The sequence below is a fragment of the Cheilinus undulatus genome, linkage group 1 (assembly GCF_018320785.1).
Source record: "Cheilinus undulatus linkage group 1, ASM1832078v1, whole genome shotgun sequence".
In the NCBI taxonomy this organism is placed as follows: Eukaryota; Metazoa; Chordata; class Actinopteri; order Labriformes; family Labridae; genus Cheilinus; species Cheilinus undulatus.
Genome location: NC_054865.1, coordinates 47,190,575 through 47,212,443, shown reverse-complemented (window position 1 = coordinate 47,212,443; position 21,869 = coordinate 47,190,575). Strand labels below are relative to the sequence as shown.

General features: G+C 37.1%; 1 protein-coding gene across 1 annotated transcript; it reads left to right on the top strand.

The window, feature by feature from the left end:
• Positions 1-8,149: 8,149 nt before the first annotated feature.
• On the top strand, positions 8,150-21,852 carry cops2 (COP9 signalosome subunit 2). Its single transcript, XM_041795474.1, has 13 exons — positions 8,150-8,303; positions 8,773-8,886; positions 8,992-9,069; positions 9,156-9,281; positions 9,403-9,492; positions 9,593-9,670; positions 9,790-9,964; positions 10,087-10,265; positions 10,513-10,565; positions 14,126-14,223; positions 14,331-14,413; positions 17,284-17,342; positions 21,267-21,852. Exons 1-13 carry the CDS (start codon positions 8,250-8,252, stop codon positions 21,409-21,411), a joined length of 1,332 nt encoding a protein of 443 aa, XP_041651408.1. The 5' UTR covers positions 8,150-8,249; the 3' UTR covers positions 21,412-21,852.
• Positions 21,853-21,869: the final 17 nt, after the last annotated feature.

The window sequence follows — 21,869 nt, the reverse complement described above, 5'->3', positions numbered from 1 at the left end:
AATATGTGCCCCTGGCCTGTCCACAATCCCCTTAAGTACCAAAAAAAATCCATTCTCTCTCCCCCTCTCTTTCTCCACCTTTCAGAAAATGTGTGCTGAAACAAGCCGTTCTCAGATTTTACACCTAGTGACCTCACATGGGGCGTAAGCAGCCGCCCCCAGGTTTGGTTGGCCTTCCCCCACCTGGAGGAAAGTTCAACCCTCCTCTACTGATCCTCTAAACTGCCAGCTGAGATTCTGGATAGCTCAGTGGGTTACCCTGCCGACTATGGTCTGGGAGATTGATGGTTTGAATCCCAGTCAGGTCCTAAACTTTGGATAAAAGTGTCTGTAACATCAGGAGTGCTGTATCCATTTCCTGAGAGGGGTGTGGTCAGGGGCAGAGTCAGACGGCTAATTACCATTTAAAGCCACAGACCCAGAAACAGCTCGTTCTGAGAAGGGCTAAAACAGAGGGGGTTTCAGACATGCAAAAATCCAATGCTGGACTGTTTTTTCAGCAATAAACTTCACAGGCATGTTTTGGGGACCTCTGAGAACAATATAAACTTGTCTTAAAAGGGTAAAATATGTCCCATTTAAAGGTTACTGGTGAAGACATTGATCTGGTTACCAATCAGATATAATTCAGACAGGTCCAGATGCAAGCGTGACTATATAATTAAGATCAGCTGATCTCATGCAAGCCCTTGTCAGCTGACAGATGATTTGTTCTAAGTACATCATTGGCTGATCTCACTCATGCTGCCATATATAAACTGCTCTAACCTGGCTATGACTTGCTTCTGCCTCTGCAAGCGGCTTTTTGCAACCCTCCTCCACCCCAGCTCCTTCTTTACTCTGCTTCTGACTTATTGTCACTCTGTTGCCATTGATGCCTGCTCTGCTCTGGGTCCCTGCAGCTTCTCTTCCTGCCTCAGGCTTTCCTTGTAGGCACAGCAAAGGCAGGAACATGTGCTGGTCATGCTTGAAGCTTTCCATGTGGGTTCCTGGAAAGGCATGGGGATCTTAGAACAGCCCCACCGCCATATTTAAATGTTGGCAATAAGTGCAAATTAATAACTGATAATAAAGAAAATATGAATAACCCCAAACCATGTGTATTTCTTGACAACAGGGTGCTGAATGACTAGATTTAGTCTTTCAGAGAAGGGACCAAGCACTCTAAAGAACCTTAACCAGTCCAGCAATACTCCTTGGATCAAGCTTATGAAAACTGGGACCTGGATGACTGAGCACCTGCACAGACATTTCATATGGTTATTATTATATATCATAGATTACAAGGACTGTATTTTTATTACAATGCATCCAAATATATGAATAAAAAATGTAAATTGACAAAAAATTGAATAAAAATTAAAACTACGAATACAGTTTTTGCTAAAAGAAAAAAACGGCAACTACATTTGGTCTGTTAAGTATGAATATTTTATTTGTATTATCATTTTTTGGTTATTGTTCTTTATTTCTTTTAACTACCATCCAGACCCTTTTCTCCTTTGTCTCTGCTGTTAGTACTTGTCTTAAATACTGTCCGCAAGTATACCCAAAATAGAATGAAAGCTTTCCCTGCATAGTATTTTTCTAAAGGCCATACATTTAAAATAATCTGAATGCCCATAGGCCCAAACTTAAACCCACACACCCCACTCGAGTCAGTACCACACACATACCACAATATGCTAGCGTGTGAGGCAGTAGGGGTGCGTGTGGATTTGGCTGCTTCAGCTCTTGGAAGCGGGATTTCATCTGTAATAACAGCCCCTCTTGATGGAAGTTGTTGCATAAAATTGAGACACGCTTCTACATACCTTGTAAAAATGAAAACAGCATCAAAAAAAAATTTGAAAGAGAAAAACAAACCGGCTAGTCACGCATCTTGCAGAAGTTGAGAAGTGAGAGCAGCTCTGATGACCTCAGGGTAGGTTGAACAAGGCTGGCAACTGTGCCGGTTTCTTGTTTAACAGTGTGTGCATGCAGAGGCACACATGATTAAGCAGGTGTGTATATTAGATCATGAAATATATATACATATACTGTGTTTTAATTTCAATGTGTGTGGCACTCTGCATTTATGTTCATGTATGAGTAATGATCTACAAAGGAGTTGGCAGCAGTACAAAAAGACTTAGCACCCTTTTGTGAGCACTCTAGCAGTGAGAGCCATTTGTGTCGAGTACACACGCTGCCAGCCTGCTGAGAGAGGTACATAAGCTTTTTCTGGGAAAATATAAAAACCCTTTTCTCATGTTTAAGGACCTGTCAAAATAAGATTATGTTAACTCTATTAAGGTAGGAAGGCTCTGGATAAAACAGATTTTGGCAACAAAAAATTAAACTGCTTATAAAACCAAGTCTAGTCATGGACGCCAAGGCAATAATGTCCAATTTTCTGTTTTTATCAAATGAATCATCGATTATCTGGAAGGTGAAAGGCTGCTTTGAAGTGTTTATAAGGATAAATACCACAATCTCTGATCTTTGAAAAGAGTGGGTTTACATGGCAGGGAGAAACGTAATGAAATAATGTTCATCACACTGTTACCTTAACTCTTTCACGTAAATAAAAGTCTTTGCTGCAGAGGCCTAGTCCAAGCATAGGCAAGTATTTTTAAATTGGAGAATTTAAGAACTGTTTATACACACACACAAGTTGTTTCAGGTTACTGAAATTGCATATTTTTGAAAACTCCTTCTAGAGCACTGGTGTCAAACTCAAGGCCCGGGGGCCAAATCTGGCCTGTGGAACGATTATATCCAGCCTGCAGGATCAGGCTATTATAACTGGCCCACCACTATGAGGTCTGCAGACTTCCTCCAGTATAATAATGTAAACTTCAACTTGATTACGTAAAATATCCTTGTTAAACCATAAAAATCTGAATAATTTGTGTTTTATTTCATATTTTTAATTTTGCATCTCAAGAATCGGACTTAAACTTATGATTTGACTTTTCATTTGATACTTTGACCTTTTCAACTCAGAATTTGGACTTAATATGCCACATTTTTATCTTTTAGATTCCCAATTTTAAATTTTCTGTCATAACTTGACCATTCAACTCCTTACTTTGGCATTTTAATCCCATATTTTGACTTTTAAAAACATGATTTCAATTTTTTCTCATATTTTGACATTTTAAATTGATAAAGTTTAACTTTTTATATCATTTTGACCTTTTACACCCCCAGTTTTGAATTTAAGTATATTTTTAGCTTTTTAAGCCATGTATTTGAATTCTAGCTCATATTTTGACATTTTCAACTCCTAATTTTGTTTTTTTTTTATCCAATATTTGGACCAATCAGACTCACAATTTAAAATTTTAAGTCATATTTTGACTTTTAAACTCATGATTTCAAATTTGAATCTCATATTTGGACCTTTCAGATTTTTGATTTCAACTTTCTCCTTATATATTTGCTCTTTAAAAACATTATTTTTCTATTTTTAATATCGTGTTCTGATAATTTGAACTAATAAATTACCATTTTTATTTTATAGATTGTGAGCCTTTAATTTAATCATTTTTACTTTTTGAATTTCCAAATGATTTATCATCACTGCTGTTTTTTCATATTTTCTTGCTGGTGAAAATGAGGTTGACAGTTTGATGTTAAAAAGGTGACCCTGTTAGGCCCTCAGGTTAGACCTGAATCCAGCTTCAGGCCCCTGCTGTGATTGAGTTTGACACCCCTGTTCTAGAGTGAAGAGTTTTACAAACATTTTATAACATTGATGGAGCCTGTGGAAGCCCACTGATACAAAATTGGTCAATGCAGTTTGTACTACAAATGGAGACAGGAACATTTCCATTAGGACTTATTGCTCTTAGAGGTTGCAGCAAACCATAGGCAGGCTAGAGAAGCTTAATCGTGGCAGCATGAGTGCAATTAGCCATTTGTGTGCTTAGATGCAAAATAGCAGGCCAGCTGATGAGGGCATCTCAATTATATTGCCGTGCTTGACTCCGCAACCTGCCTTAACTAACACTGTATGCTCAATTTCAGAATAAAAGAGGAGCTGGGGTGGAGGAGGGTTGCAAAAAGTGGCTTGCAGTGGAACAGCAAAGCGTAGCCATGCTAGAGCAGTATTGCAGCATGAGTGCGATTAGCTAATGGTGTGCTTGGGAGCAAATTAGGTGGCCATCAGCTGATGAAGGCTTGCATGAGATCAGCTGATCAGTACTTGAGGCCTTCGAGGCCTGCCTGAACTAACATTATACACTCGGTTTGTAAACCATAACCCCTGTGTAGACACTCATCTTTAAGTAGAATCTGTTTCTAAAGATTAGCCCACATGTTATTTAGCATCTACCCACCACAGACGGAAACACCCTCTGTCGAGGTTATCAGTGTGATGACAGATCAGTCAGTCTGTATTTCAAGTATGTGAAGCAGCTGAATGCCATGTAATTTGGAGGTTGTGTGGGCATTGTGATGACAAATCAGGTTGTTTTAGCACCTTTGCGTCTTTGTCTCCAACCCACAGTTTTTCCCGTGTTGTTGTTACCAGAAAAGAGCGGCTCACTCATTAAGTCATTGTAATGATGCAAACTGAGTGCAATTAATGAAATGATGACAGACACAACACATGGACCCCTGCTCCACACCACACACACACACGCATGCAACAAATGGGTGTGCACATCCTGCATCATATCACCGTAGCGTTTTCTCACACAAACAGTTGAAGAGGGATGCAAAGCAACTAAAACAGTTTGGTTTCCATTGGGACCCAGCAGACAGCTGCAGCATGGCTTTATGTAAAAGATTCAAAAACTCTGCCAGAGCACACATGAAAGAAGAAAGGACTGAGAAAAGCCCACAGTCTGTGACACATTTGTACACACACACTTGCACAAATAATATTTTTCAGGTCAGTCTTAATGCGTTAAAGTTATAACTTGTTCAGTGAATACTTTCTTCCCTCCAGTATTAGTGTTTGTGATTCATGTCTGGATACTGTAAATATTATGGCCAAACCGACCGCATAAGATGACGGACAGTTTTTTTCACCCCCGCTCTTAATTTTTTTTAAATAAACCTATGACACATAACTTGATGACACACGGGTTGATTGCGTGAATTTTCGGAACAGGAACGTCATTTCTCCAGAAATGAGATCCTCATAGGGTTCACTGTGGAATGACCCCCCAAGTGAAGCAAAGAGGCCAGGGAGAGAGAGATATGATGCTGCCAGTGGCCTCGCTCTGTGGCAGCCAAGACTGTCGAGAGAACAGTCACGAAATACTTCTGACAAGAGCCTGATTCAAGGGGCTGACCGAGATCTGACACGCACCAGTGGAGTCTGGAGTTCATGGGATGTTTGCAGCCATGGATATAATTCAAAAAATGCATTTATTCAAATACTTCATGTCCAATTTTTTAAAGTATTTGCTTTTAGAAATTAAACCTTTTTATACCATTAAAGCTAAAGGAAATGTGAAAGTTATATTTATTCGACCATGCTTTGCTGTGTCAGTAAAAATGCATGAATGTACATTAAAATCCCAACTCTACTTGTTCAGCTTACTTGCTGCAACACTTTCTGTGTTAATGGATCAAGAAAAATAATCCAAATATACTTATTTATAATATGACCTCCTGGATGGGGACATGTTTAGAAAAGAGTTGAGTATTTTTCCTTAGATCGAAGTTCATTTTTCACCACAAGATTAAATAAATAAAATTTTGTTTCTCTTTTATGGTCATGTAGCCTTTCTTTTGTCCGTAAATTAGATTAAGTAGAAATGTTCTCACCACCAATGTTTCAGATGAACCTGGTGAACTTGGGGTGCATTTCTTGTGTGTGCGTTGGTGGTTTTGTGTGGAAATCTTCCTCGCTCATCGCTTAAGATCTCCTCTCTACTTTTCTTATGTCAGCTAACACCGGTGGATCAAACACCTGCAAGTCACTAAAGGGTTTACACAGCTTTGTAATAGTAAATCATGCTTTTGTGTATTTTAGATATGCATTAAATCTTAAATGTTTGGTAGTAATGATTTCTGTTAGCTATAGTTAAAAAAGGGAAAAATGTGGAGAACTCTGTTTTACCAGAAGAGCTGTAACAGGCTCATCAAACACTAAACTTCAGAAAAACCCTCAAGAAACAGCTTTATTTATACTACAGCTCTTTCTGGTTTATATTGTTCTGATTCATTCAGTCTATATTTTCTAAACTTACACATTTCTATGCTTTTTTTTGTAGACGACTGCACAAAAATTCCAATGTACCTGTACTGACTTGTGTCTGTGCAAACTGTAATAAACATCAATTCTATACTATTATATTCTATTGATCTACAAGTTGCAGTTTAATTTATTATGCACACATGCCGATTAATTTTTTTTTTTTTTGTTGTATACCATGTGTACTGATCCTGGAAGTTAGCCATTTTGTCCCAGATTATTGTGTCAGATATAAACAGGATATAATTTCTCCCCCAGACCTGCAAAGAAGTATAAATACATCATCATCACCAATAAAAATATTGAGCTTTGTAATGTCATGATGATTGCTCACAAGGACAGTAAAATAAGAACTTTCCTTATTGACAGCTTATCAACAATAACATCAGAATATAGATTCTCAATGGATTCACCATAGATCTCCATCCAGGTTCTTCAGTTAAAGTCACAACTCTTTGATAAAGTGAAATACAGCAGCTGTTGTGGGGTATAATGTGGAATCATTCTCTTGCTATTTACTTTTGTGTTATCAGATGGTCCGCAGCTAGTCTATTCTAAGGACCCACCACCTCCTCCTCCTTAATATGAAATAGTGACCTTATTTTTATTAATTCACTAAAGTTAATCGAATTAAAAAGTCTGGAATTTTGGACCCTAGATGTACCAAAGCATGTGACTGAACAAATAGACTGGAAAAAACATAACACAAAATATAATTTCCACCTCATGTCAAATATATAAAGTCTTGGAGGGAACAGATTCACTAACAATTGTAATTTAGAGAACATATTTATGATAAAGTTCTCCATATTACTAGTGTTGCTGGAGCTTTCTGTTTCCCCCATTTCAATCGGTTTTGCCATGATAATGTCGATATTTTTAAAACCTTTTTATATACCTCTGTTTATATTTTCATTGATTATTTGTACTTCATTTATTGCACTACACCCACTTTGTGTACACAGAACTGGTCCATTTCACATGATCCTGTTTTTAGATTTATTTCCAGGTGAAATCTTTGTCTCGGCACAACAGCCATTCTTGGCTTCCATTTTTTACTGTAGCTGTACAGCTTTGTAGATATGTTTGAATGTAAACTGTCGATATCTGAGAACTATATTTAAAATAATCTGTTCAAAGTGTTCATTTTTGTATAAAGGCATACATATACTGTATACATGGTTTAAAACTTAAATATATTTGCAATTGTGTGTTTTTTTAGGCTTCTGCTCTTTGCTTTTTGTTATGCTATGAGTGTCTTGAATCGCCCCTCCAGGGACAAATTGTTTTTTGAATTGAATTGAATTAGAGATCTTAAGAAATTAAGACGTTATCATGGGAAAACTAGCTTGCTCCAAGATATTTTTATCTAAGATAACAGGACAAATAGGTCAGAATATCAAGAAAAAAAATTAATTCTTTTCCTGCAAAACAGTGTTATATCAATGGTATGGAAAGCTGTCTGCCTAGAACCTCTGTACATCCAAGATACTCTGCTACTATTTTTTCCAGGTACCAATTCATGACCCACTGAAAACAGCTCCACAACCCACTTGTGGGCCCTGGTCCACCAAATGAAAATCGCAGGTGTAGTCAACAGAAAAAGTATGAGTATTGTACTCAAGTAAAAGTACAGTTACTCTGGTTAAAACTTGCTTAAGAAGACCTACAATGACAGATTAAAAAACTACTTAATGTCAGTATATGTAATCGGTTACTTCCTCCCTCAAAAGGCCTAGATGTAAAATGTGAGTTCTTAATTGCTTTAACAACAAAGTCTAAAAGTAAAATTTATCAACATAGTGCAACATAATACATTAAAAGTCTGTCCCCATGCAGTGACAGGCAGACACATCCCTGAGACTGCAGCTAGGGAATCTTCTTAACCTCGTGGAGTTGTTCATGTGTCTGAGGTGATCCAACAGCGCCATCTATGGACGGAATTAGGCTCATGCTTCGTGCCACCCTGACACACCACCTCACCACCGCTGCAAAACACAGCATAGGCCGGGCTACTGTCTGTCTCTGATTAAGAGCAAGGAAGACCCTCAAGATGTCTGACATGGAAGACGATTTCATGTGCGACGATGAAGAAGATTACGACCTGGTATTTACACCTGAATTTACCTCACTTGCGCTTACATTTTTGCCGTTTGTCCGCTAACAGTAAAGTGCCGACAGTACGGGCTAGCTAACGTTAGCTGTTTAGCTAGCTTGTCGGCTAATATCAAGCTGACAGCGAATGACTAACGTTAGCTCTTTAGCTAGCTTGGGATAGTTGTTTTTGGTCACTATGTGAATGACTAATTTCAGTTAACGTTACCATTATTGAGCAGCACGCTTTAAGCATTCACTGGGCTCGTATTTGTGGGCACGAAAAGCAAACCTGCCGGCTAGTTAGCAAGCTATGGCGTTTGCTAACGTAACGTTAGCTCAAGGCTCATGTTTGCAGGCTTGTATTCAGGAATCTGCCATCCTCATCTTTATGTTAGCTAGCTAAGAGTTTTCTGGCATGTTTACTTAGCGAATATTTATGTTTAAACATAACCTTGACATATTTATATGCTTGTATTCAGGAATACTCAGAAGACAGTAATTCAGAGCCAAATGTGGACCTGGAGAACCAGTACTACAACTCCAAAGCCTTGAAGGAGGATGATCCCAAAGCAGCACTTAGCAGTTTCCAGAAGGTGGAGTTGTACTCCATAACAAGTATTTGTTCTGTGTGGGTTTTTAGTCAACTCACCAGCTTTAAAGCGCTGCATTTTAACAGATTTTGGTTTATGTTTGCTCAGGTGTTGGAACTTGAAGGAGAGAAAGGAGAATGGGGATTCAAAGCACTGAAACAGATGATCAAAATCAACTTCAAGCTGGTATGTGATAGGCTATAGTTAATAAGTACCAGTATCCCCAGGCATGCTTTTTGACAGGTTTGTTTTTCTGTGTCTCGCCTGTGTAGACCAACTTTCCAGAGATGATGAACAGGTACAAGCAGCTCCTCACATACATCAGAAGTGCTGTCACCAGGAACTACTCAGAGAAGTCAATCAACTCCATACTCGACTATATCTCTACCTCCAAACAGGTATGGAAGGAGGACCTGAGGAAGATGACAGCCAAAGTGCAAGATACATTTTATTATTCCATTAAAATTTGCCATACTACCTGTAATAAATATTTTTTTTATGTGCCTGTCATGATATTAGATGGACTTGCTGCAGGAGTTCTATGAAACCACGTTGGAGGCTTTGAAAGATGCAAAAAATGACAGACTTTGGTTCAAAACAAATACAAAGGTGAGCAATGTTTTCACACTGTATCAAGGAAATTCTGTGCTATAATTTAGTATAAAAACGTTTGCTCAGAAAAGCTCGTTTTCTTAATCCTCCCTTACAGTTGGGAAAGCTGTACTTGGAGAGGGAAGAGTATGGAAAACTGCAAAAGATTCTTAGGCAACTTCACCAGTCGTGTCAGGTATTTATGTTTATTTAAGTCATTGTTTAGTCTTTCAAATTCAAGATCGTCAATAAAGGGTGTATTTCCAAGTATCAGCCATCTGATAAGGGTTTGTTTCTTTCTTTATGTCACTATAGACAGATGATGGCGAGGATGACTTGAAGAAAGGCACACAGCTGTTGGAGATCTATGCCCTGGAGATCCAAATGTACACAGCACAAAAAAACAACAAGAAATTGAAAGCCCTTTATGAGCAGTCACTTCATATTAAATCTGCCATTCCTCATCCACTCATTATGGGAGTTATCAGAGGTAGGATCATTTACCTCTGTCTTGATACAACTGTTCTTTGTCTCTGTGTTTATCAAAACTGGCTCACCATGCACTGTCACTGCTGTTTGCTGATTGACCTGTGCTTGTTTGCTCTTCATCAGAGTGTGGTGGGAAGATGCATTTGAGAGAGGGAGAGTTCGAGAAAGCTCACACAGACTTCTTTGAGGCCTTTAAAAACTATGACGAGTCCGGAAGCCCCAGAAGGACGACATGCCTGAAGTACCTGGTGCTAGCTAACATGCTGATGAAGTCAGGAATAAACCCTTTTGACTCTCAAGAGGTATGAAATCAATTGTTATTGCTTAAAACTGTTTGCTCCTTTAAAAATGCAAATACTATGTACAGAAATAGGGAACACTAGAGATTAAGACAAATACTCATGATTGGTGTTGCAGTACTTAGAACACACAGATAGGATATCCCTGATCAGAAGAATTAGCTGAAAATACTTTGGAGTTATGTACTTTACTAGTTAAGTTTGATAGAGGTTGTTGATTCCTGGCATAACCTTTCCTTTTTTCTCAAAGGCCAAACCATACAAAAACGACCCAGAGATCCTAGCAATGACTAACTTAGTAAGGTAAGTTTGATTTCACGTTTTCACAGTAAAATTATTTATTTCTTTACAACACGGGTGTATTAATGGCCCCAGAATACAAAAGACTATTCAAGTGCTTTTAAAATTGTGCTGACCAGAGACTGGCTTTGTTGACAGGCACAGCCTTACTAATGAGTTGAGGTTGAACAGCAACAAGAGTGCTGTCAGTCTTGGCACCCAGCTATAATAATATGTCATCGCCCGATTGATGGTGCATGCCCATGGACACAGGCATGAATTTCACTGTAGTTTTGGTGAAGGCTGTGTGGGGTTTTACATCTGCAACATAAATGATGAAATTTCTCTATCCAAAACATCCCAATATAACACTGTGTATCTTTTAGTCCTTGTTCAATGGTAAATGGCTGATTTTCTCATGCCCATTTTAATGGTATGAGCCCAAAAAGGGGAAAAAAGCAGTGAGATTCATAGGGGTGCACAGATACTGATGCCAGTATTGGCTGTCAATTCTGGTAGCAATACAGAGCCCAAGTATTTGTACTTCTGAAAACATTGTTGATACTGTGCTTGATATCATTTTATAGCTTGATCTTAGTCTTTGAATATTTGAGCAGGTAGGCAAATTTAAAGACATATCTTCAGCCTGGGTGTATTTTGAAATAAATGAGGAAGACACAAGTTGTGCACATTGCTAAACTAGAAAAGCACTCAAAGAATGCAGACCTCCGCGATCAGCCCTATCTCTCAGTAGTGAAGAATCCTTTAAAAAAATTCCTGGATCCAGACGGTGATCCGGATCAGTCCCAAAATCTAATCAGTTCTTCCTTATGCAATGTCTGACATTTCCTGAAAATTTCACGAAAATCCATCCAGGACTTTTTGAGTTATGTTGCTAACAAACTAACAAAAAAACAAACCCAGACCGATCACATAACCTCCTTGGCGGAGGTAATAATGCAATGCTGAAAGAGGGGTGAGGAACATGTGAAAATGTAAAATAATTTTTGATACAATTTTAAGAACTGTAATCATGTTGTTAGGTATTCATATTGGGGCCGTCAAAATATCAACATTTTTAAATGCAAGTAATCTCAGGATTTATAGAGTTAATTACAGCCCTTTTCAAAATCACATTTTAATATCTAACTTTTTTGTATTTAAAACTTTTCTTGTGTCAATTTAGATTTTTATACGGTCTTAAACAATCTGTAATTGACTCTCTGGTTCGATACAGACCTGCTTTTTTAGGCAGATCAAAGGTTATGGCATGAACTTAACCATGACAAAAGGAACTTGTTGTGAATTAAGGGGGAAATACGTGAATGATAAAAAGGTATATGTTTCATAACACAAGGTCCAGATGACTTTTGACTTACCCACTGAGCTTGCGGTGAGCTGTTTTTCAAGTAAAATGAGAATAAAGAGCAGTGGTAGACTTATTAATTTACCTCACTTTGGCTGCAGGGGGACGCTGCTCCAAAGTTAGCCGAAAAAAAAAAATGAATCACAGGTGCAATATTTCTTTTATTTTTCAAAATGCCAGCTAAATGCATTTTTGATGCAGATACTCTATGCTCTACACATCATGCAGACATTCAGTTGTCATTTTTTAGAATAATTCGTAAAAGAAATATCCTTACTTTCCCTGTTATAGTGCATTTGTCTTATTAAAAAGGAGAGAGATAATATCATCGTTCTCCTCAGTACATTAATTCATATAAAATTTGCAATGAGTCTAAAAAAATTGAAATAAGATATTTTTCCAATATTGTTCGGCAATAGTTTAGTGTACCAAATATTATATTGGTTATAACAGAGTTTGTTATTGCTTTTTTGTTGAGGAAGTCATACCTAAGAAACCTAAAAAATAATTGTATATTAAATCACAATTGCATTAATGTGGGTAATCAAAAATAGATTATTTACTCAAATAGTTCAGCCCTAATTGTGGTTTCAAAAAATAGATGAACTTATAGTGGATCTTTGTTTATTGTGATTAATATGATAAATATTGACTGCCCTTATTCATATTTGTACTCTGTAATGGTATATATCAAATTGTAAATACTTGTACTTTTTCTAAAATAAAAAGTGCTATCAGTGCATCCCCAGTGATTTACTTAAAATCAGAGTAAACAAGTTTGCTGGAAACAAAAACAGCATAACTTACAGTTTAAAAGTAAGAAGTCAAGCTTTATTATGTCTGCCCTGAAGATGAGGAGAAACCTACTTTTAAACTGGTTAGATTATTTCATATGCATTTCAGGCAGTTTAAAATCGAAACAGGGATTGGCTATGACGTTACAGCGTCAAGCAGATTTGTGGCTTCAGTTGAGATTTTTTGGGTATATAACAGATTGTTTGCTAGCAATCTGTTCACAGAGACAAGTAAATCATTGTCAGAATACAACTGATGCGAGTTGGTGTTATTAGCCAGGAGAATTTTCCACTTGTTTTGTTTTCCATTTGGAGTCTTTTCCTGTACACACTTAAAGTTTGCTAATACGTGATTGGTGAATACAGCTTGAACTACAGGTGTTCTACAAACATAATCACCACACCTGTGTTCAGTGTCAAAATTTCTACATTGAATGTGTGGATAGAGATTACTTATGAGTAAATATGGCAACAATATTGAGACCACCTAAATATTGACATGGAGTCTGTTGTGTCTCTCAGAATAGGCTGCTTATGTAATAATGGTAAAAAAAAAAAAAAAAAAACAGTCTCCATGACTAAAAAGCAGAAGTGGGTAACTTTTTTTTTTTTTTTTAAAGAGAACCAATAAAAAGAGTTAGTGACCACAGTTGTCACCAGTCCCCAACACAACACTATAAAGGCCATAAAATCTGGTTCAGAATCCAGTTTTTTTTATTTTCGTGCACTCAAAGTGTGTGCTGGAATTTCCTCAGCAGTCTGGGCAAGGTGCATGTGACTTTGAATCTTCTTATCTGAAGTTGGTGACTCAAGATTTGCTGCTGGTGGCCAAAACTATAAAAGTTGTTAGGGAGTGCATGTCATGGAAATTTTAACATAATATTTTGAAGTGTTTATCTCGAGGACTCGTATTGCCTAATGAATAGCCCTTGATTTGTTATTCTGAATCCCGTTCCTTGTAACTCGTCTCTTGTGATGTATTTTCACAGCATTCTATGGACAATCAGTATTTATCATAATGAAAATATACACGCTGACGACATTATTGGTCCTAATATCTTTCATACTGGTTACCAGCATCGTGTAAACAGTATTGTATATTTAACTGAACTTGTTTTATGTATTGATCATGCCTATTGTCTTTCTCAAGCCTTCTGTTTCCTTGTTAGCTCTCTGTTCACTGCTGAAACACGCGATTTTATAAATAACATTCACAGTTTTAAATAATTTGTGATCCTTTCATATATTTAGCATTTTTTATTGCATAAACAAGACACTAAAGAAACACTCCCAAAGCTGTCATAAGAATAGTGTTTAGTCTAATATTTTAGAAAGAATTGACAGCCATCTGGACGAAGGTCTCTGTGTGGGTCACATTGACACAATGTATATCAAATAACAACACTCTCTGTTTTTCCTTCCAGCGCCTACCAGAACAATGACATCACTGAATTTGAGAAAATCTTGAAAACAAATCACAGTAACATAATGGACGACCCATTCATTAGAGAGCACATAGAGGGTGAGTGGTGAGAGGACTTCAGTCCACAGGCGTTATAAATATGAAAATATGGTATTTTTTTTTTCCTTTTAAAGTGTGGCTGATTATGTGATGTTTTTTTTTTTCAGAGCTCCTGCGGAACATTAGAACTCAAGTACTTATCAAACTCATCAAACCATACACGAGAATACACATCCCCTTCATTTCTAAGGTAAGTCAGTGTAGTCCTTAAAACTGCCCTGAACAGTGACTTTATCTGCTGTCTCTTTTTTTAAACAAATTTTCTTGAAGTATTTTCCAGACACATTGCTTATGGCCATAAGAGTCCAACTCATCAGATTAATTCCATTTTGATGGGTCTGTATCACAAAACATATCAATGCCAATATTTAAATGTAGGTCAGACCTAAAACTTAAGTCCTTAACACACAGGATTCAAAGTTTGGGGATGAACAAGTAAGCAAATTTAAGCCTTAAAACACATTTAAATGGTATGGAACAGAGATTTTTTTTCCTTTTTGTGTTTCTTTAACCTTTATTTAACCAGTAGAAAGAGTGGAAAAAGTGTCCTGGCCAAGAAAGGCAGCAGCATAGTCAAATTACTGAGCAACAGACAAACATTTAGCAGCCAAACAAACAGAGGTGGAAAAAATACACAACTATCATACTCAAGTAAAAGTAAAGGGCTTTTTAAATAAAATTTACTTAAGTAGAAGTAAAAGCAGTGATCTATTAATCTACTCAAGTAAAAATAAAAAGTAAGTCATTTAAAATGTACTCAAAGTACTGAGTAGCTACTGTTGATACCTGAGAGGGTTATACAGCAAGAGAATATGAATCTATAACCAGATGTGTTTTTTATACGATGTGACTTAACCTAAGGTCAAACGAACAGCTGCCTTAGGATGAAATGTGGAATCATTCTCTCACTACTTACCATCATGTGAAAAGCAGTGAAAGTCAAACTTCTGGCCATTTCCTTGTTGGCAAAAGGCTGGAATCTCCTCGTTTTGGCTTTTAGTGTACTTTTTTTTTTTTACTCAGTACTTGATGCTTTTTAAAATGCAGTGAAGTACAATACTTACCTCAATATACTTAAGTAAAAGTAATGGTAGTGATTTTGAAAAGTACTCAAAAAAGTATAAGTACACAAAAAAGCTACTCAATTACACTAACTTGAGTAATTGTAATTAGTTACTTTCCACCTCTGCATACAAATAAAATGTCAAACACAATACATGGGAAGACAAGAAATCATGAGAGAAATGGCAAGTATTTGTTAAGATGAACCACTGTCAAAATAAAACATTTAAACATCTCTAGCCAGATATCTCTGCTTCCAATCAACCTCTTAAAAGCGTCCAATTTGACCAGCTCACTAAGTTTGAGGTTTTTCTGTGAATCATTTCAGGCAGAAGGAACAGCAAACTTAAATGTGTTTTTTCCCAGTTCAGTTCTGATCCTTGGGATAGACGGTAATAAAATATCCTGTGATGAGAGATTACAAATTTTAGAGTTTTAGTCTATGTGAAAATGGAGAAGACCACCCACCATGTTCATACAACAGACAGTGATGAGTGAGAGCCTTAAAAGTTGTGATGGACCTGAGAGCTCCATGGCATGCATGTACAAAACATCAACACAGTCCAGCACTGACATATACGTGGTAGCAACGAGTCTCTTCTTAGACTCCAAAGAAAGGAAGGATTTGATTCTGAAATAAAAACCCAGTTTAAGTTTTAGCCTTTTTACCAACTGCTGAATGTGGGGAATAAAAGAGAGGGGTTCATCAGTCAAAATACCAAAATATCTGTAACAACACAAACTCATTCTGCGTACCCTGTGAAGTGGAGATCGGTGGCAGGCTCAGTGGCTTAGATTTAACATTTGACATAGAATAGCATCACTTTTTTTTTCTGCATTTAAAACAAGTCTCAGGCCATAAAAATAGTGTTGGATTGTGTGAAAAGCAAGTTGTAACCGGGACAGTGCTTTGTCTGGGGTGGGGACTGTATATTACAGTGTTGTCAGCATAAAAGTGAAAATTAGCATTAGACATGTTTTGATTGAACGAAAGGAGTGGCCATAGGATTGACCCTGAGACACACCTTTGGTTATACTGAGTGAGCTCGAAGGACAACCTGATGCTTGCACACACTAAACTAATTGACTGTTTGTTCAGATAGACCTGTTTCTCATCACCACATGGTCCACTGTGTCAAATACTTTAGATGAATAAAGAAAAAGATTCAAGCTGAAGAAGGTCAGCTGATCCAGCCTAAAACTCCACTAACTTGTTTGTTTATGTGACCAGTATTAACAGCTGATATAAGCAGATTTTTCCCGCCAAACTATAAACAAAACTCAGCAGAAATTTTCATTACGATACAGATAATTCACTTTATAAGCTAAGATCTGCTCATACCAATATCGTGCCAATAACATTGTGCATCCCTTATTAAAATTCAGTGCTGTAAAAATCCCAAGTTTTGTCACACATAGTTCAGACTCTAGTGTAGAAGAGACGATAATGTAACAAGATTTGTTCTGGCTTAAAATGTAATGTCTTAGAGGCAGACCCCTGAAGGCTTTTTTGGCTTGCCTTTAAGAGCATGCCATACAAAGGAATATAATACAGATTGTCCTTGAGGGTGACACATGCTTTAAAATGAAACCCACACATTAGAATATATACTGAAAACAAGCACCAAGAAGTGCAAGGTTTATGCCTCATGTATGTTTTGTTAATTTTTTTTCATGAAAATAAGACCAAGTCTGAGTAAATGCATCAAAAATGCAGTATTATAAGAACTTGTTGTGATACTTTCTCACATCACAGTCAGATGACAGGCATCACTACTTTAAGTACTGTAATTGTATCTGTTAATGTTCTTTACATGTATGTGCTTATTTTCTCATTAGTTTACATACTTACATGATGGTTGACACCTTTGGCAGCACTTCAACCACAATATTTGCTTTGGGCTCGGTGTTGATTTTTGTGAATGCTTTAAAATTGCTGACTCATATATTCCTCTGCAGATGCATGTACGAGTCTTGACTGTTTGTTTTGTGTTTTAGGAGCTGAACATTGATGTGTGTGATGTGGAGAGTTTGCTGGTGCAGTGCATCTTGGACAAGTAAGTTTCTCCCTCACATGTCTGCTGAGAAGCCAAAGAACAAAAATAGCTTTATTCCTGTAAATAATTGTAGTTCCTCATTGTCTGCATGCTTTGCCTCTTGATAGAATCAGGTGTTATGAAATGACAGTTTCAGTCACGTCTCGTGCTTTACTTATTGTCACTCTGTAATGATGACCTGCTATTTACAGCCTCACAACCCGGCTGTGCTGGTTCTCTGACGTAAGAAACTTGTCAGCAGGTGAAAACACCAGATCACTTGCAGATACTCGATTCTTGTTGCCATCTTGTCCAAAATTTTTAAATGTTTCTGTTTATTTAAAAAGATAATTACAAAGAAGCTTGTACTTTAAGATCCAATGTCTGAAGTGCACTTTTGATATCTTCTTTTAAAAGTTGGCTGCATCCTATATTCTGCTGCAACAGATATAAAAGTATGAAATGCTGAGACATGCACAGTCATAACACCATGTCCTTGCATCGAAATGGCTAAAAGAACAAGGAAAGAAGAAGATTAGAAGGCACAAGTGGTATCAGGCGAAATATTTCCTTGATTATATTTCATTTTGTTGTATTTCACTTTGTTTTACAAAATGGAGATAGTTGCGCAATTAAAAAAAAACATATCCATGGTTAAAATGTAGTGTTCTGACTTGTGTCAACACAGAGACAAAACTATCTGGGCCAAAGCAGTCAAATGCAAGTCAGTACATGGTACCACACGCCTGTTTCTCCACTTTCAACATAAGAGCACAAGAAGTTATTTTTTTTTAACAAGGAGAAACTGAAATTGTTAGGGTAGAGAATTAAAAATCTAACGGATCCAGTGTGAATGCTTACATTTGAAAATCAGCTCCCATTCATTGTGTGTGGCAAGAGGAGCCTTTTGAACAGCTTTTCTCATTTTTAGGCCATAATCTTTTATTTAAAAGAAAGTGCTCTACTGTTAAGTAAATAAAACCTTGTGGATGCTAGTTTTATCAAAATGACTCCTCAGTTAATGACATTGAGTGCTGGTAGCTGGCAGGATTACAAACTGTGAAAACAGATGATGCATAAAGAAAGGAATGCGACAATGCACTGGTCTGGCACCTGTTCCCGTTAATCTCACCTTCGTTAACAGACATCAGCACATTACCATGTTGGAAAAAGTTTGAGGTTTTCATTTTCAAATGTGAAAGAAAATATCAGCAGTTTGGAAGTCTTGCCCCAAAGGAAGTATTGAAAAATATCAGAATCTGTGATCAGCTCAAGGTTATAATAGTTTGGGATTTTTTTAGCAAAAATACTTCGTTTTAGTTTAGTTTTTATTAGTTTTAGTATTAGTTTTGTTTTTTACGGATAGATGTCAGGGCTGAGTGAGTGTAATACATTTTTGAAAACATATTAAAACAGGCTACTCTTCACTTATCATTTTATTTACTTGATGATGATGTTTGAATACAACTCCAGACATAAAATTACCACTGTGTGAAGTCTTAACCAATCAGATCAGGCAATTTTACACTCCCCAGAACTTGGTGTAGGTGCCAGTTGGTATGGTTGTGTCAAAGACTACCATTTTATTTTAATTAGTTATGTAAGTGCACTATACAGTTTTAGTTAATTCTCTTTATTTTTTGATAAAGCTTAGTTTTTATTTAGTTCAGTTACCAAAAATGATTTTTGAATTTTATTTTTAGTAAGTTTTAGATAATTATTATTATTATTATTATTATAACCTTGGATTGGCTGAATTGTTATTTCAAACAGCATTTTCGTGATCAGTCCTTTACTAGAAAGAGCAACACAGCTGCACAGAATCTGCACATTGTGGACTTAGCTGAGCACAAGGGAATTGATTGCACAGGAATACAGTCTAAACACTTCCCCCTGTAGGAATCACCCCAGACAGACTGCATCTTCAATACCAGTTGAACTTGTACTCTGGAGTTTACATAAGGGACTCCCTTTCCCTTTATTCCCCCAAGAAACAGGATTTTAAAATACTATTTTTAGACTTGTGGATTTTTTATTTGAAGAAATTCTGCAAAATGTCTACAGTAATAACTGCATTATAACATGGGAGCAATTAGTAGTCTGAACCGGTATGCTTTTGACAACAAGGGACTTTTAGTGAAAACTCAAATTTTAACTTTAACAGCATGACTACAATTTGGTAAAAAATGGCTTGTTTGAAGCTAACACATGACTAATTTAAATAAAATCAGATTTGGTTCTTTCATTTTTTTTCAATTTGTAGCCTCCAGGGTGGAAAATTAGCATCCACCACCACAAATGCAGGTATTTTTGAGCAGTGTGGGAAGAGTTTTCTCAACCTACCTGCCTCTGGGGCAGGATAATAAAAGTAATATAACAGAATGATTTTGTGATAATATTTGGCATAAAGTAAGTCCCAGATTTCTGCTTGTTCCTACTAACTTTATGATCAGAATCAAGCAGACTTACATGCTCACTGACCAAAGAGTCCTGCCTCCCCTTCCTTGTGTCAGAGCTTACTATTAACTGTGTGCTGGGATGGTCTGACTCAATACCATACTTGAAGTTCTGCAAGTGGTCTATCTGTTAAAAGTTTCTTTGAACCGACGTTTCTCTCGTCTTAAGTCCAAGATAATTAAACAAGGCCTGAATTCTGGACAGATTGCAGGGGTTATGCACAAAATATTTAGTTCTTGCAAGTCAGACATATAATGCCAGAAAATGCTATTGAAGCATTTCACTTTGTTGAATAGCCTTAAACTTAAGCCCCATAGACCAGCCTTTCCCAAACTTGAGTATTCTGCGGCCCAAATTAAGACCTGAATATCTTCTGGAGCCTACAGAAAACCTTGTACAACCATAACACAAGATTTGCATATTTATCTTTGATTGATGATATTTTTGTTTCATAAACAGGGAATTCAATGCAAATGCTTGCCTTCAGATACAACAACATTACTCAGAAAATGTTTGTTGGGTCTCAAAGTACAATTAATGAGCCTTTGCCATTTATTTAATTTTAATCGGGCATCTGCAAAGTCACTTGTATTTTCTTTTCTCATACTTATCTCTGTAAATGTACTTTGTGGCCCAGAAAACTCTTCCCAAGTTGCATTAATGTCTCCAGAGACACAGATTAATTCTTAAATTTGGGAAGCAAGTGGCATAGTAGAATGACTAGCATGGTCTCACCAGTTAATCCAACACCAGTTAAATTGTGACACCAGTTGTTTACATCAGAAAAAAAGGTTAATAGTGACATGAGGTAAAAGTTTTTGCTGTGTTTTGTTTCTTCTGAGACTTGAAATAAAAAATGAAATGTAACCAAGTATTTTATGGGGCGACTGTGGATCAGTGGGTAGAGTTGGTTGTCTCGCAAGTGGAAAGTTGTTGGCTTGATCCCCAGCGGTCACATGTCAATGTGTTTTTGGGCAAAACACTTAATCCCAATTTGCTCCCACTGCTGCGTCAGTGATGTGTAAATATGTATGGATGCAGTTGAATAGGATTGGCTAATACTGATTGCCAATTCTCCATAGCAACCCCTGCCATCAGTGTGTGAATAGTGTGTAAGGGTATGAATAGGTAGGTGTGGTCTGCAGTGTAAAAGTGTGTTACATGCTCAAATGCATTTACCAGTTCCATTTAAAATGTGATTTATTTATTAATAATTCCGATGATTTTTAGATATTGCAAATGACATCTCACAGCCATCCAGTCGCTGGTCACTGGCCCACACTTTGGGCTGCACTGCTATAGATCTTGATTATTAGTACCTTATCTCATGCTTCTCTTAAAATAAAATGGCTGGTAAAAAAAACAAAAAAAAACAAAAAAGTGAGCGGCTGGTAGATTTTTTTAATCCACCTGCCACAGTGGCTGGTAGGTGAAAAAGTTCCTTTCCAGTCCTGGCAGACTCTCTTACTTTCTCTTGTTTTTCCACAGCACGATCCACGGGCGAATCGACCAAGTCAACCAGCTACTAGAACTGGATTACCAGAAGAGAGGAGGGGCTCGCTACACAGCTTTAGACAAATGGACAAATCAGCTGAACACTCTCAACCAAGCCATTGTTAGCAAGCTCACATGATGGCATGTAAAAATCAAGAGACAAGGAAAATGGCATGTTTTAATACATCCATAAAGTATGCTACTGTGCTTCTTCAAGTATATCCTCTGAGACAAGATACACAGCACAGGTTTTGAGAATGCCACCAATTTCAAGAAGACACCAGGAACCCCGAGAACGTGTTCAAAGTGTGATGTTTTGTCGTGATGAGAGGAAATCACTGACACTTATTTTTGTCATGATCCTGATTGGCAGATCCTTCCATGTGCAACACACAAATGCTTCAGTTGTTAAAAAAAGTCAAAATGTGTATGAAAACTTGTACACAGTATTTTAATGTATACTGTTCCCTGTTGGTAATAAACAGATTTCTCTCAGCACTATAAGGATTCAGCTGCCTTTGACTAGCTACAAAGTTTTAACTGTGTGACAGGCGAATAAAATGTTTTTGACTGCCATGAATAAGACACAAGAAAATC